The sequence below is a fragment of the Harpia harpyja genome, chromosome 17, assembly GCF_026419915.1.
Source record: "Harpia harpyja isolate bHarHar1 chromosome 17, bHarHar1 primary haplotype, whole genome shotgun sequence".
Taxonomy (NCBI): Eukaryota; Metazoa; Chordata; class Aves; order Accipitriformes; family Accipitridae; genus Harpia; species Harpia harpyja.
Window position 1 is genome coordinate 1725147 of NC_068956.1, and position 15835 is coordinate 1740981.

Genomic DNA, 15835 nt, shown 5'->3' on the forward strand with positions numbered 1-15835 from the left:
ACGGGTCGGGTCGGCGGCGCGCCTGCGCGGGTGTGGAGCGGAGCGAGGGCGGGCGCGCGCGGCCGCGGTGTGAGGCGCGGGGGAAGGAGCCCGGCCCTGAGGGGAGCGGCGGCGGCGGCGGCGGCGGCGGCGGAGACACCTCGCCCAGCCGGTTGCGCTTCCACCGGGGCTGCACGCCCGGTCCCACAGCCTTCGTTGTAGGGGGGGTGGGGGGCGGAAAGCGGAAAGAAAGCGAGTGAAGAGCGGTCGCGGGTCCCGCCGCGGGGAGCGGAGCGAAGCGAGCGCGGGGCGGCGGCGGCGGCTCCTTCATCATGTCGGCGGGCGGCGACTTCGGCAACCCGCTGCGGAAATTCAAGCTGGTGTTCCTGGGCGAGCAGAGCGGTGAGTCACCGCCCGGCCCGGCTCGGATCGGTTCGGGTCTCCCTCAGGAGAGCGGCGGCGGGGCGGGTTCCTCCCCCCCCGCCGCGGCGGACCCACCCTGGTGGGGGCTGGGGTCGCGTCTGAGGGGATTTCCCCCCCCCCCCCCTTCATTCTCCGTGTGTGAGGGGGCGGCTGTGCCGTAACCCCACGTTATGAGGGGAAATGGGGGTCTGCCGCCCCCTCCCCGACGCTTTCCGTGGGGTGGGGGGCTGCCTCGGGGCGTTTGCCTCCCCCTTGCAGAGACTGCTCTGCCTGGTGGTCGCAGCTCCATCGGTGGACAGGGAGAGACCGAGCGTGGTTCAGCTATGGTTTAAAAAAAAAAACGAAAAATCCCACCGAAGCCCAGCGGCCACATCTCCAGAAACAGTTGCTGATTCATTTGATCTCAGCTCCTCTGTTTTTTGGGGGGGGCAGGAGTCTCAATCCCTGGTGTTTTCTGTGTAAATATAGCGTTTTTCGAAAATGGAGTTACGTCTTGGCAAAGCGGGTCCAACGCTCTAAATATTTAATTCAGTCAATGAGATTTTCTTTCCTGTCTTTGGAATAAAAAAACCCCAAACCCAAACGATGTCTCCTCCGCCCTCAGTAGAAGGCCTCTATCTCCAATACTGCATTTCAAATCTTCCACTTAGGAGACTTTTCTGAAAAAATGCTCATTTGTCAGATGCTTTGTGTAATCCTGGTCAGATATTGAGCGGTCTTGGACATAATGAGTAGGTGCAAAACATTTTCTGTCTCAGGGTGGGGTATTTGTTCCCTCAGCCACCTTTGGTCTCTTATGTGGTAGGAGATGATGAAATACTAGTCTGTCTTTTTTTTTTTTTCTTCCCCAAATGACTTATATCTTAGTGTTTCCTCACTCGTACGTAGATGAGCTTGGTGATAAGGCTGCTATTAAAATTATTTACTTATACATTGGTGGTTTCCTTTAGTCTGTTCCTTTCATTTCTTTTTTGTTTTATTTTTTGGTGTTGGAACAGCTTCCCTTCATATTAGGGATTCAGAGAGCACAAGTTCAACTTGGGTATTTTTTTTTTTGGGTAAGTCACCTGATCTAGTTGGTGAGGTGCTATTTGGCCAGCCATTTTATGAGGATTTTGGAAGAGGGTCATGTGTAAAAGATGCTCCCCCCAACCCCCCTCCCAAGGTATTTGATAACAGCCCCCCCCCCAAGGTATTTGATAACAGGAATCTTAAGTATTAGCTATGAGTTTGCAAAATGCTTGGCTTATTTTACTGTACTTCTGAGCTTCGATTTCATGAAGCTTTTCAAATACCTCCATGGAAGGTTGCAGCACCTGGTGCAGATCTTAAATTTCAGCAGCTCTTAGTTTACACGTGGATTTCTTGCCTAATCTAGCAGATATAACATCAGATATCTGCTTCCTCTAGTCTTTGTCATTTTTTTCCCCTCTTGGCTAATCATCTGTGTTCATACTGGAAGGTTTTAAATCCTGTTTGTAGGATCAAATCTGGAGAGGAGAGAAGGGATTTTATGGGTATAGCGTAGCAAAATACTTCTAACTAAATATACATAGCACTGCAACTGCTGTCTTGACTGTGGCTTATGGATGGGTTCAGGCTGATTTGAATCTAGCTTGTTAGGGCCCAGCTAGCAGCTGCGGTGTGGGTTTCAGACCTGCCTTTGTCTCGGATCCTGAGCGATGACTCCGTGACTGATCTGCGCTGAACTCGGTGCTAAACGTGGCGATGCCAATGGCAGCGTAGCCCTTGGTGTGTCCACACAGCCCATGGGTGCTGCAGCATGGGCATGCTCCAACACAGCACTCGGATGATTCTCGTCTCTGATGGAGAAACGGCTTTTTCTGAATTCAGCTTGAATCTCTGTAGATATTGCTGTCACGATGTCATTCTGTCTAATTTTTTTTACTGACCAAAGGGTGTATAGCTCCCATTACAAATGGCTCCTGGAAGAATAAATGCCCTAATAATGTTCTTCTCTATGATGGAGATAATTACAGAAGCATCTCTGATGCTGCAAAGGGAGTTCAAGTGGGCTATGCTTAGACATAGCTCCCTTTGTCATTTGTTTTGAAGGTTATGGGAAATGTAGAAATAAAGTTTTTATAATAGCAGCTTTCATAAACGAGAAGATCTCTTTGTACAACTGTTGCACTGGATTGCTGCATTCGCTTCCTGTTTAGCTAAAAGGTTGTCTGCCCTGTTGGAAGGCCATAATTAAAGATACCCTACTGCTGCTGGTAGGGAGGCTGAATGCTTCTGTTTCATTTACATTCGGGGACTTCACAATGACAAATGAAATGTTATGAAGGGCTACGATGTCGATTAGCTGCCTCAGCAACCAAAGCTGGCTAATATCAGACCTTCTGTGCTGACTGTATACAGGCTCTTCAATGAATGTGTATTTTACGGCTAAGAAATTCTTAACTGGAGTTCATTACTGTGCAGGCTTTACAGCCCTTCCATGCCATTGTGTGAGCAATGACAGATATCAGAGACAAATATCATTCCATGTGAGATCTGGAAGCATCTCCAGATGTTTTATTCTTATTTGAAAGTGGGATTGCACAGTGGATGCAGTGTCTCATTTTTGCTGGTATCCTCGGCCATATTGTGGGAGTTCAGTGTCGTATACCTAGGCGTTCGTGTGGACTGCAGTGATTCTTCCTAGTTATGCTGTTCACCACTAGCTGCAGATTCTCTTTCCCGTGCTAAGATGCTGATTTTTTTTTTTTAAAAAGTCCCTTCTTTCCTTCCTCCCCGATCCCCAAAATCTTCTTGTCTCCCATGTCTGTTACTCGCATTGTCTGCCATTTCTGCCTTTATTGCACCAACTCCTTGAGTGCTTGGTGCCATGGCGAGCAAGCTGACACATCGCTGCAGCTCTCTGTCCGTGGGTCCTGCCCGTGCTGATCAGTCGGTCACTGGTGGTGTGTGTTGGCTAAATGACATCAGGTCACTCACAGCTCCTTTCAGGATTTACTGCAAGTCATTGCCTCTCAATAGCAATATGGTTCTTGTGTCCCCCATGCCCCTCCCCAGCCGAGCCTGGGTACTTGCCGCATGTACTGTGGATTCATCACGAGCCTGCAACATAATCTGTGTCCAGCTAGAAGAAGCTTCTCTTTCTTTCTCTCTCTCTTATTTATTTTTTTTTTTAACTTGTAGTACAAGGATATAGCATTGGGTGGCTAGCAAGAAGGCAACTTCACCAGCGCTTGCCTTAATTGAATTACTTTTCTCAATGATTGAAGATTATACAGTTTAGCAGTTTTAAATATGCTAATCTTTACTGAAAAAGCAGAGAGAGCTCTGTGCTGAGGGATTAGATAGAGCTATTGTGTATGTGGGGAAAAAAATATGCTTCTTACTGCCTTTGATCTTCTTTTATCAGGTGATTTGCATCAGTCCTAATGCCTCAAGTTTAAGAAATTCTAATTTCTGGGTCACATCAGTTAGTGTATACATCACCTGTGTTAGGGTAGCTTGCAGTAAATATGGTATATATTCAAATATTAATAACATCTTTAGTTCTGCCGTGCATAGGAGCACTTCTGCTTCTTAATAAATCGATTTTTTGATTGAGTGAGCAGAACTGAATGCTGGGGTACCACAACAGAAATATTCTTTCATCACGTGGGTTTATGCTGCAGCTTTTATTGGTGAGCAAGTCTGAAGGGCATTATTAATATGTACAGAAAGCAAAATAAGTCCCTGTTGTCTACTTCTACTGGCATTTCTGTATTGCATAAGATCTTAAAAAATGTTAATTTGTTCTAATTTTCTCTATCAGGAACCAAGATTTTTAATATTGAAAAAACTGATAAGTACCAGATAATAACTTGAGGAATGTAACTGTTTGGAAACCATTAATGAACTATACTGTTGCATAACAATGTTGGTACAGGCACTGCTGAACAGTCTGATGTGTCTTATTAGATAACTGGGGAACTGCAGGTGGTTCGTGTGTAACATGAAGCTGGTGTAACACTGGTCACAGTTCAGCCCGTTTGCAGACTGGCATCCCTGTGCAACTTAAAACTCCCTTTTTAAGGAATTCTCAGCTTTACGAGCTCCAGAGAGCTGTAACTTGTTCCGCCAGTGGTTTAAAATCTTATCCCCTTCCCTCCTGTTAATTTCCTAGTGTCTTGGTTTTCCTGTGGCAGGGTGTTCAGATATTTGGGTTTATATTTGGACTATATGCGTTTTCCATGAGTTGCTGAACTTAATTTTCTTGGGTACATCTGGAGGCTGACTATTGCCCCAGTTCTTTCTCTTCTTCATTTCTGAAATAGCCTTTCCTATAGCAATGTCTGGAAGAAGAACGTCAGACTTGGAGAAAAAGACTTAAATGTTTTGTGGTGCCTGTTCTCATGGTGCCTTTTGATCCCTGTCTATTTGTGGAAGCCTCTGAAGGAGATAGATCTTTTCTTCAAAGGAATAATAGCTGCGCCTTTCTGCACTTTGGTGTGTTTTTCTCTCTGTATCTGAAAAATAATTTGTGAACTTGGAAGGAAAGGATCTTCTTATCCCTCGATTTAAAATAATGGATTTTGTATCTGCAGCTGTTGGGGTGTTTGGTGGTACTTGACACTTTCTTGGCACATGATCCAGGTTTTGCGAAGCTGATGTCTGAGGCTTTTGCTGAAGCTGTAAATGGGACAAACAGAGAAACAAAGGTGAGGAACCTCATCTGAGGCCACCTTAGCAGAATATCTAGCATTTGGAAATTATTAGAGCCGACAGTTGTCAGCCATTCTTCTTAACTTCACTGATCATTAAAAAATCTGTCTTCCATACTCAGTTTGAGGAAGTAGCTACCTTCCTATTTACCTGATAATTTAGTCCAGGTGTTTAAAGACATTTGTTATGTTCATGCATGTACAAGTACCTGTTGTATACACTACTGTTTAAGAAAAACCCCAAACCAACAAACCAAAACCAGCAAAAACTGTCAATGGTTTGAAACATGGCCCAGAAGAAATTGAATTTTGCTGCCTCTGTGTGAACCATCAGATTTTTCAAGACAATCTCCAAAACTCACCTGTGAGTCCTGTAACCTGCAAGAACACTTACCGTGTGACAGACGAATGTGTTTCTGAAAGAGTATGGGAGCTCTGATGTGTCTCTTCTGGTATGGAGCAGGACAGGACAAGACTAAAAGCACTATTTTGAAAATTAACTGATATAATCAAAATGATTATGAGTTTGACACATCAATATAAATTATTTATGGAAGTAGTCTAAATTAAAAATGTGTGTCTCAGCAAACAAACAGCAGTCAAAATACGGACTGGCAGTGAAAGAATTTTTCAGGTCTGTTTTCTTGATTTATTTACTGAGCTTACACAAAGTTGGAAAGCTAAATGGATTCTTTCTTTTCCCTTCAGCACAAAACAAACTCTTCTGGCTCCAATATATTGAAGGGCCCAGGGACAGTGAACAATTGAATCAATTACTTTACATCGGATATTTTCTTTTTATGTTCGAAGCATGATGGACTAAATATGTTTTGGAATATTTGAGTAATATTAACTGAAAAAAATTGACTTTTTTGTGTGTTTCAGTAGTATTTAACTCTTACCCAAATGTGGCCTGGTGCATCACAAAAAAAGCAGCTAATCTGGGAAGCAAATATTACATGAAACTAAATCTAAATAAATTCTTTTCATCCATGTGAACTATGTAATGGTTCAGTAACTTTGGGGAGGGTGGCTATGTACATATATTATACTTAAAAAATATCAAACTTAGTGCAAAGGGCATACTGAATGGCTAAGATCTTTTGAGATGGAAATTGCCTCTCATTGGTTGTCAACCAGTAAAAATACCAACTTAAGAAAATAACCAACCCTAAATGCAAAGCAGGATCAAAATTGGGGGTTTAAGTGGAAAGGCTTCCTACTCCTGATATTGTATGCAACTCAATGTGATTATAAAACATGCTGCTGAAGCCTCCCCCTGTGGGATACATGGACCTGTTTTTTTGTGCCACCGAGTTCTTGAGCCCCTTGCTTGCTTTTGGCTGCCTCCTGTTGAGTCTGTCAAACAGAGTTCAATCTTTAAATTGGGAAGGAAGTCCTTAATCAGCTGTACAGCACAATAGTGCCATTTGTTTAATTTGACTTTTTAGAACAAGGGTGTAACTTTCCTTTTTTGTTCCCTGTTAGCACGTTCCTTCTGCTGGAGGGCTGTAAACCGCAATGAGTCAGTGCTGCCAGAATGCCAGGGCATGGTTTCCCAGTGCGCTGTATGTTTTGAAAAGACTTCTTGGACTTATGGCATACCCAGTGTGATGCTAACAGGTTTAGTTACAGTGTGCACAAGGGAGGCTGAGGAATACATTGTGTGATGTCCTGAAGTTTGACTTTTAAAGTATTTTTACAAAGCCAAACACAAAATCCTTGAGACTCTTGATAGTGATGAGAACCAGTTAAAGAGAGTATGTGCTCCAAAGTCCCTTTCCTTCTCTTAGGGCATTTTTGTCCACGTTGTAACTTCCTCCTTTAGTCCCATCACAAGGACCAGAGCTGGAAATGCCAGTCTCTGCTGTGCTGGAGTCTTAACTGGTAACTCTGCAAGCGAATCCTGCTTGACCTTGGCTAATTTCATGAGTGCAGGTGCCTGGCTAAGTACAGGTGCACACTGATATCACCCATGGTAGTTGCTTCCATTTTAGTGCACAGAGTTGGGGCATACTTTTAAGTTTCCATGACTTGACTAGCTGCCAGTATCCCCTGGAGATGCCACACAGCTATTCTGAGATTTGCAGGCTCGTAGTGTTCTCTCATCCAGACATGTGTAGGTGTCATCAACACACAGAATTAAGGCTTTGGTTTAAATCTAAAGCATATTGCCCAGAACTGAAAGAGTTGGGAAGAAATACTGGAGCAATACTGACAAGCAGGTAGCTATTTGTCTTCAGACATGGCCAGAACTAGCTGCACCAGTGGGTAAACCTGCTAATGAGAAAATGTTCTTAACTTTCACTTGGTCTCCTCTATGTCTTGAATTGTGACCACTTAAACCTCTGTACTGTTAACGTTTGCGACCATATAAATGAATGCCATTTATACTGTTAAGTGACTTTTTTAGTGATTTGCTTCTAGGAGAGCAATCGGCAATTGGTGCATCAAAAAAAACCCCCTCACTCCAACATTTCTGTAATTAATGCAGAGGCCAGTTTATTCCATTCCTCTAAATGCTTCCTGCTACACTTCCTGTACTTGTCTCTGTCTAGGTTTGAGTTACAGCCAGTTCATTTTCTTAATGTTCTTGATATGTGCAACACAAAGGGAAGGGAAATTAAATGCAGAATAGATGTGTAGCTAAAAGGAGAGGGGCCCTCAGTAGGTGCAGTCTCACCGGCAAAGCTCCAAGCAGCGGCTGATGCAGGACTGACAAGATTCCTGTCAGTTTGATCTCTGCCAAGGGGGTCTAAGTAGCTGCTGGAGTTGGGCAGAGTGAATTCCTGCTAACAAGTCGAGAGCTCGGCTCTGCAGAGGCTCTGAAGCTCTCTGCACAGAAATGGGCAGGCAGCATTGTATTAATCTGAGCGCAGAAGTGTTTCTCTGCAGCTTGTAGGGCCAGGCACTTCATTTGTTTTAATGAAGATGTTGCCTTCTCTGGGAGTAGAAAATATTCACTCATTACTGACTCTGTCCTCTTCTGCTGGCACAGAAATGGTCGTGAGAAACCCTACTTGTCAGTCATGGGAGGATTTTTTTTTATGGCCTGACAGAAGGAAGGCTTAGCAGAGGAATCTGAACTAGATGAGTGATTGAATCATTCAGTGGATGTCTGAGGTGGCGGAGGAAATGAAGAGAACAAAATTTATTGCAAGTGCTGTGAGCAAAAGCATAGCATGCACACGGAGGTCAATAAATCTTGGCGAGAGCAGCACAAACTCAGAACCACGGTAGAGGGCATTTGATTAGAAATGCAGTGAGTGGAGAGCACTTGCTTTTGGAAAAGCAACTGAATCTGCAGGTAATGTTTCCTGATGAATGCAGTCAGTGTTGTGAAAGTAGATGAACAGGGCTTAACTTTCATGTATAACGGAATTAATTGGTGGTGAAACACCGTGCTGCAGTGTCTTCTCTTTCAAAGGAAGTTCTGACCCCTTTTTGACTTTACTAGGCAGCAGTAGGGCAGGTCCTCATGCTAGAGGTTTGCTGCCTTATTTTTCTTGTCTGTATTACCTGATTTTTTTTTTTTTCCCCCCTTCCCCTGGTTTCAGATTGATGCATTTGCTGCTGAAGCAGTTTTTGAGTATTGTGTCCTTGGCTCACTCAAAATGGCTGAAAAATCACTTGTCTGCATAAAAGCTAGGATGGCTTTACTAAAGCTGAGCTTCTGCTGCTTACTTGGATAAAGCTGTAGGTGAATCTTTCAGCATAGCAGCTGAAAACAGCTGGAGGAGGCTCAAATTAAAATGGCCGAGGAAAGTTTGAGTTTGGTGTATCATCTCAATGAAATCCTAAGGTTGTTTTTTTCTCTTCCTGACCTCAGTTTGCCTTACAAAGAGGTCTTCACAGGCTGGGTCTCTTCCAGACCCACCCACCAGTTCAGGTTCTTGTAATTCCTTCTCAGCTTTCCAAGCTGCCTCTTGATATCAGTTCTGTGTGTATTCAAAATTATATTCCTATTCTTTCTGCTCTTTCAACTTCCCATTTTTCTTTCCTAGTTGAGTTATCTTTGGCCTTTTTTTGGTGAGCAGTCATTGAAGTGGCTTTTATCCACCATCATACAATTAACTTTGTGACCACAGTTCTTTACCACTCTTTTATTTTTAGTTGCTCTTAAACCTCAGTGTGACTTGGAGAAAGGGATAGTTTTTTTCCTGAAACTGCATAAACAGTAGGCAAATCAAAAGCTTGTGTCCCATAAAATTTACCTCTTTATTTGGATGCTGTAGTGTAACAGCAGACTTCAGAAAAGCTTTTCCCAGTGAAAGCGTCACAATCTTGTAATCATCTGCTGGTTTGGTGTTAAAAAATTATTTTTCTCCCTCTCTGTTCAAGAGTGCAACGGGCCGATAGGTTGCTTCTGTTTATATCTGTAGTCTTGGTGGACTTTTTATGCTGTCACAGCAAGTAATTTACAGTTAAATACAGTCTTGGCCTTAGGAATTCTACAATTTTGCTTAAAAATACAAGAGGGTTTTTTTTTTTCCTCTTCTCTGGAAGACAGCTGGGTTTTCCCCCAAATCATTGAACTGCAGAATATATAGTAAACTCAAGAGGAGCCTTGTGCTAATTACTACATCCATTCCCTCCAGCAAGTCCTGACATGTAGAGAAAAATTTCCCTATGGAATTGTGCGGATGATGTTTTAAATGGTTGTTGTCATCTGTGCAAGACTTGCACAGCTAAGAATGAGACAAAGATTCGACATCTGGCTTTGCCTGCTTTGTTTCAGGTTAAATCAGTCCTTGTTGTTTCCAGCGTGTCACAAGTCAGAACTGTGCCCGTTGGAAGGTGGAGGAGCATGTATCCTGGGCTAGGGCTGTCTCTGGAGCCTTGGTCCCAGGAAGAGAAAAGGCTTTCCAGCTTTACCCTTTGGAAAGTGGAAGGAGGGAAGAAGTGTCCTACATGAAATGCTTTTAAGGAGTTTCAAAACAGCTCTATGCTTTTTCACCAGTTTGATGCTTTTCAGGCATTAACCTAAAATCCCTGACTCAAGAATCTGCTTTTACATTGTATCTCTGTGCTGCTTTGATTTCAGTAGTTGATTCCCCACTGCCACCATCAGCCACACAGTGGAAGACGGCAACCAGGTGTCACATAGTATTTACTGTACTTGGTGGCAGCTTTTTTATGTATCTTAATGGCAAACAAATGTGACCTTCTGTGTTTGGTAGTATGTCTTTGAGGTCCTCGAAGAACCCTGTGGTGCACTTAAAGCTGGTTTTGTAGGTATGACAGCCTGAAGACCCGAAATTACCTCCTGTGCACGTTTATCCAGGGAATTGCTAGAGTTAGAAATAAGTGTTTTCTGTGTGTCTCGGAGAGTAAATATTACAGTTAAATAGGAACTTAACTAGTATTATGTCCTTAGAGCCCTTATATGAAGGGATTGTTCCTCTGGAAAATACTGCTGGAGGAGAATATTTATTTCAAGATACTGTATCCCAGCTGGAGTGTAGATAATTCTCCTCTAAAGAATATCCTGCTCCAAACCCAATTTCTCATATAAGCACTTTCTTTTTTTCTATAGTTGAACCCTACAATTCTTTTTGGAATAGCCTTTTTCTAGAAGAGGTCAGAATAAAAGAAACAAAACCAAAAAACTTGTTCCATTGACTATTTGGAACCAAATTCCTATCTTTTAAAGACTAACTTTTAAAATAAATTCTTCTGGATGAGCATTAAACCTTGGATCTGCAAACCCCTCAGGCTCCATGGCCTCTTTCCAAGGCATTTGTGAAATGCAACTGAGGAGGACAAGTTTTTTGTCAGCTGGCTTGAACTCCCTACAGAGGGGTCTCTGTCTCAGTTAGGAAGTTTAGAGGCCTGCACATTGAAAGGCTGAAAATTGTTGTGCTGGATTAACATTGCTTAGTTTGCCAGATTAACATCATTTGAGCTTGAAGTTCTTAATTTGCAGTGCAGGGGGAGCAGGCAGCAGCAATGTCAAGTGTCCATGCTGATGGCCTCTGTTCTGCCCCAGTGTGCAGGAGGAAAGCTGTCACAGCTCAGGAGCAGAGTTGTGAAGGAGAAATGGGTAGTGTGATGTCAAAGTACACTTATCTCGAATTCTTAACATAAGGTATATGTGTTGCCTGAACTCATACGAGAGTCTGAGGAGACCAGGGTGTGCAACTTCTTAAACTGTGCTATTCTCAAGTTCTACATGTTTTTTGGTTTCTGTTGCTAAAAAAATAAATCGTGGTTGGTTTTTTTTTTTTGGTACTGAAAAACAGGGTCCTGTGCTGCTCTTGTAACATGCACTGGTATACATGTTCTACTCTATTTTGATAGCAGCTATTTTCCTCCTGTGTTGCTGTGGAGTTGCATCATATAGGCCAACCCATGTGTATTGTTGTGCAGAGGATTGTGTATGTCTCTGGTTATTTTTGCACCAGTCCCCAGGTATTCTCCACAGACATCCTTGTCAACTTGGATCAGCAAATGCTGACTGAATTCGCACTGTACTTTATGGAGAGGTGCGCTTAATGAAAGTGCACAGAATGTACTGTGCATTTCTCTTCCTTACAAGCTGCCTCCTTAGAAGCCAGGCTGCATCGACCTTAAATCAGGACTATTTTAAGATCTTGTTTGAGCTTCATTCTGAAGAAGTACCTGTGTGTCTGCCTGAAGAATGAGTTTGAGAGAAGAGAGCTCTTGCGGAAGCTGTTCTGCAGCTCCTTGTGTGGAAAGAGTAAAGGTCAAGTCTTAGTCCTTCCAGAGCTGCCTAGAAGATGGTAGGTTCTGGGAATAAGATGGAGTCACTGAGGAGGAAGCTATGTGGAGCTCTCTTTCTTCTTTTTGTACTTTTTTTCTCCTTCCCCCCAGGCAGGACAAAAATTGCTACAGTGTGAGAGGGCAGAATTTTCTTTGGGGCAGCATAGGGGAGGGAGTCAGGAGAGGAGGGAGCAGGAAGAAGTATTTGCTTGTTTTGCCACATGGATAATGGCGGTGGGGAAACATTAGGAAAAACTTAAATTTGTTAAAGGATGGAGGGAAGGGAAGTTGGTAGTAATCCCTAGCATTTTAATAGGTCTCCTGAAACTTCTCTAATTCGTTGCTTGAAAAGGCTCACTTAGCATTGCTTGTTGTGCTTTCAAGGGCAAAACATTTAGGAAGATAGTGATAGCGTGTTTTAAGGACTCCATTCAGCATGTGGTACAGGGAAATGATGGCTGGATTCCCTGAGCTAGATGATAGCATATGCTGGTTTAGCTTGCATTAGAATAATGTTTAGTGCTGAAAAAGAGTAGAAACCATGAATGTTTCACTCCAGAAGTGTATACTCAGGTGGCTGCTGATTTTATCTCCTCCCTTCTGCAGCTGTTCTCTGCCTGAGGATATTGCCATCTTAACATTACGTTCCGTAGCTATAGAAAGTCTTGCATGTTGTATACCATGATACCATGAAGGAGAAATTTCTCCTGTGAGACAGACTTAATCTACTCTCCACTTAATCTCTCACCACTGCAATCTGCTGCATGGGATTTTAGCTAGTTTTCTCTAACTCGCTAGTGTTGGTTGCATTGTATAATGCAGTTTTTTTAATCTGTCTGACTTTAGCTCATTAAATTATGCAAGTAATAGTTAAGATGGGGCAGGGGGGAGTTTGCATGGAAACAGAGGACAAAGACGGAGGTTGTAATCTGCATACTTATTTAGAGGGGAAATTGGAAGATAAACATTTGAAGTCCTGTAGTGGACTTGGTTAAAGGCTCTATGCTTTGTAATAGTTATCAAGATTTTTGTGTCAAACTTCCCGTTTACACAAATAGCTCCTGGCAGGAAGAGTGGCAGTATCCATATTTGCCTGACTTGCAACTGGGCTGAAGAAGTTGTCTACCTGAACTACTAGCACTGTGAATCAAAAGATTTATTAGGAGGGGATCCAGCTGTGCCTAGGCATTGTGGAAATATGGTGTCAGGTAACTGTGGCTGTAAGGAACCTAAAAGAAGCCTTGTGGGTTAGGAAGAAAGGACAAGGATAGATAATATTCAAGCAGAATGACAGATGCAGTGGTGACAAATGTCCTAATGCTGTATTTCTTAGTGACTGCAGAGAGCAGGGTTTAATTAGGAAGGCATCATCTGCAGGAAAAGGTGATGAACCAAACTTCAGATAATCAAATATTACAGGAAAAACTCAGGTCAAAGAAGCACATACAGCTGCTTTTGTTTGCAGAAATTACTTCTTTCCCATGCTTTCTCCAAAGGCAATAGGATAGGGAGAGGCAGGTGGGCTGTTTTTGGAAAATTCTGGTTATTCCTATCACAGCAGTGAATCTGGCCCTTACTTCAAAGAGAAGATAGTGGAGGCAGAACTCCAGGTTAAGAGTTAGCCACAGTGGTGTAGAGACCTTCTGTGGATGGCAGAGGATGGAGACGCATTCACACCAACAGTGACCATGTGGTACTGAGGTGTGGGGAAGAGGCCAGCTTTGGATAATTGGGAAGGAGTTTATAGGTGAGCTCTAAAAGAAAGAATTGCAAAACCTGAAGAAACTTCTGGATACTTGAAACAATTAAAAAGCTAGTGGTTTAGGGAGAGGGAGTGCTTTTGTTTGGCTTTTATGTATACAGTTATATATATATATAATGTATAAAGGGATGTTGCAGTATAAAAAGTGAACCTGCAATGCACTGAATTCTTCCAGCTATTCAGACAGAAATTACATTAGAACCCCTTCAGTAACACTTTACAGAAATTAATAATCCAGATGGTTCTCTTAAAAAATAACACTTTACAAGCCTGTATTGTGCTCTTTCATTACAGGCTTCATTGAGATTCTTCTCCAGTTTGCTTTAAGAGGCCAGAATCTGAGATTTCTGTAATACAGGTATTTTGAATAGGGAAGAGGAGAATATTGGCTTTTTCTCGTAGGGAGCTGGAACCCCTCTCAGAAGGGCGTAGAGGGCTGTATAGATGTTTAAAGTGGAGGAGAGAAGTAGTTCCCTGTTACAAAAAAGTAGAAATAAATCTACTCAGATCCTGTACTGACTAGATTTGGAGCTGAGAATGCAAGGTAGATGATTAATAATTTTAAGTGTATAGGAATAACAGTATGGAAAAATTTTGTTGAATTAGCACTTTTAGAGGTGCTTTGGGCAGCTAGTAAGCAGGAAGGATGAAGTTCAAATTTCTACGAATAGTGTCATGCTGTGAAGATCAGGGTCTTTAGACTATTTCAGTTGGAAGGGACCTACAACGATCGTCTAGTACAACTGCCTGACCAATTCAGGGCTGACCAAGTTAAAGTGTGGTGTTAAAGACATTGTCCAAATGCCTCTTAAACACTAACAGGCTTTGGGCATCAACCACCTCTCTAGGAAGCCTGTTAATTTATGCCATTTATGCTACGTATTTATTATGATATTTATTTAATTTATGTTCATTTATGCTGTATTTTAGGGAAAGTTTAGTAAGAATCCTGAAGTCTTGTGGTCTAACAGAGTAAAGAGTACAGGGTTAGAGCTTTCACAACTGTTGTGACACAGCTGGCTGTAAGGTTGTGATAGCCTTCACATAAAGCTGTTATAGAACCGTATATTCATCTTTAGTAAAATGGATGCCACTGATTACAATGGGAACCTTGGGTGACTAGGTTGTATGTAATGTAATATCAGGCATTTGCATTAGCGTGGGTGAATTTTACCCCTACTTCTCTGCATCTGTAATGGGGACAGAGAATTACTGTGCTTCATGTAGGTGTTAGGAGAATGATGTTTCCCATCAAACCTAGGTTGTTTTACTGATTTAAAACAAGAATTCCTTAAACTATGGGCATCCTTCCAATTAACTTTCTCAAATCTCCTTCCTCAGTGGAGATATGTTGTCCTTAAAGGCGCAAAATTCACTTTATTTTTTGATGAATAGTCCTAGCACTCCCTCTACAATCTCTGAAAAAATATTAAAAAAAAAAAAAGTACAAGTTTACTCTTTTATATTAGTGAGGGCCTGCTTAACCACGGAGTGTTTCAGATTAAGTGAAGTGAATAAGAATGATGTGTTGAGTGATCTGTTGTTAGCTTATGAGGCCTCTTGGTTTGGTTTAGTTTGTCTGGTTAGCACCTTTCCCTAAGGGTTGGTTGTTTTTGCTGATTTAATTCTTGTAGCTATCAGTTTACTTCCACATTAATGTGCCAGAATTTTGGGCTTTGTCGTGGTTTAACCTCAGCTGGCAACTAAGCACCACGCAGCTGCCCGCTCACCTCCCTCACATTGGCATGGGGGTGAGAATCGGAAGGGTAAAAGTGAGAAAATTTGTGGGCTGAGATAAAGACAGTTTAATAGGTAAAGCAAAAGCCGCACATGCAAGCAAAGCAAACCAAGGAATTCATTCCCCACTTCCCATGGGCAGGCAGGTGTTCAGCCATCTCCAGGAAAGCAGGGCTCCATCATGCCTAATGGTTACTTGGGAAGACAAATGCCATCACTCTGAATGTCCCCCCTTCCTTCTTCTTCCCCCAGCTTTATATGCTGAGCATGATGCCATATGGTATGGAATATCCCTTTGGTCAGTTGGGGTCAGCTGTCCCAGCTGTGTCCCTTCCCAATTTCTTGTGCACCCCCAGCTTCCTCGCTGGTGGGGTGGTGTGAGAACCAGCAAAGGCCTTGAAGCTGTGTAAGCACTGCTCAGCTGTAACGAAAACATCTCTGTGTTATCAACACTGTTTTCAGCACAAATCCAAAACATAGCCCCATATGAGCTACTATGAAGAAAATTAACTATCCCAGCCAAAACCAG

At 42.7% G+C, this 15835-nt stretch overlaps 1 protein-coding gene across 3 annotated transcripts in view; it reads left to right on the plus strand.

The window, feature by feature from the left end:
• The window catches only part of RAB6A (RAB6A, member RAS oncogene family), a 64265-nt gene continuing 48430 nt past the window's right edge, over window positions 1-15835 (plus strand). Inside the window, exon 1 of one of the 3 annotated variants that reach the window (XM_052813071.1) lies at window positions 1-381. In XM_052813071.1, the coding sequence (XP_052669031.1) occupies window positions 312-381 (70 nt within the window). In that variant the 5' untranslated portion in view covers window positions 1-311. The remainder of the gene's footprint in view (window positions 382-15835) is intronic. The other 2 variants (XM_052813070.1, XM_052813069.1) reach the window with 2 other exon arrangements.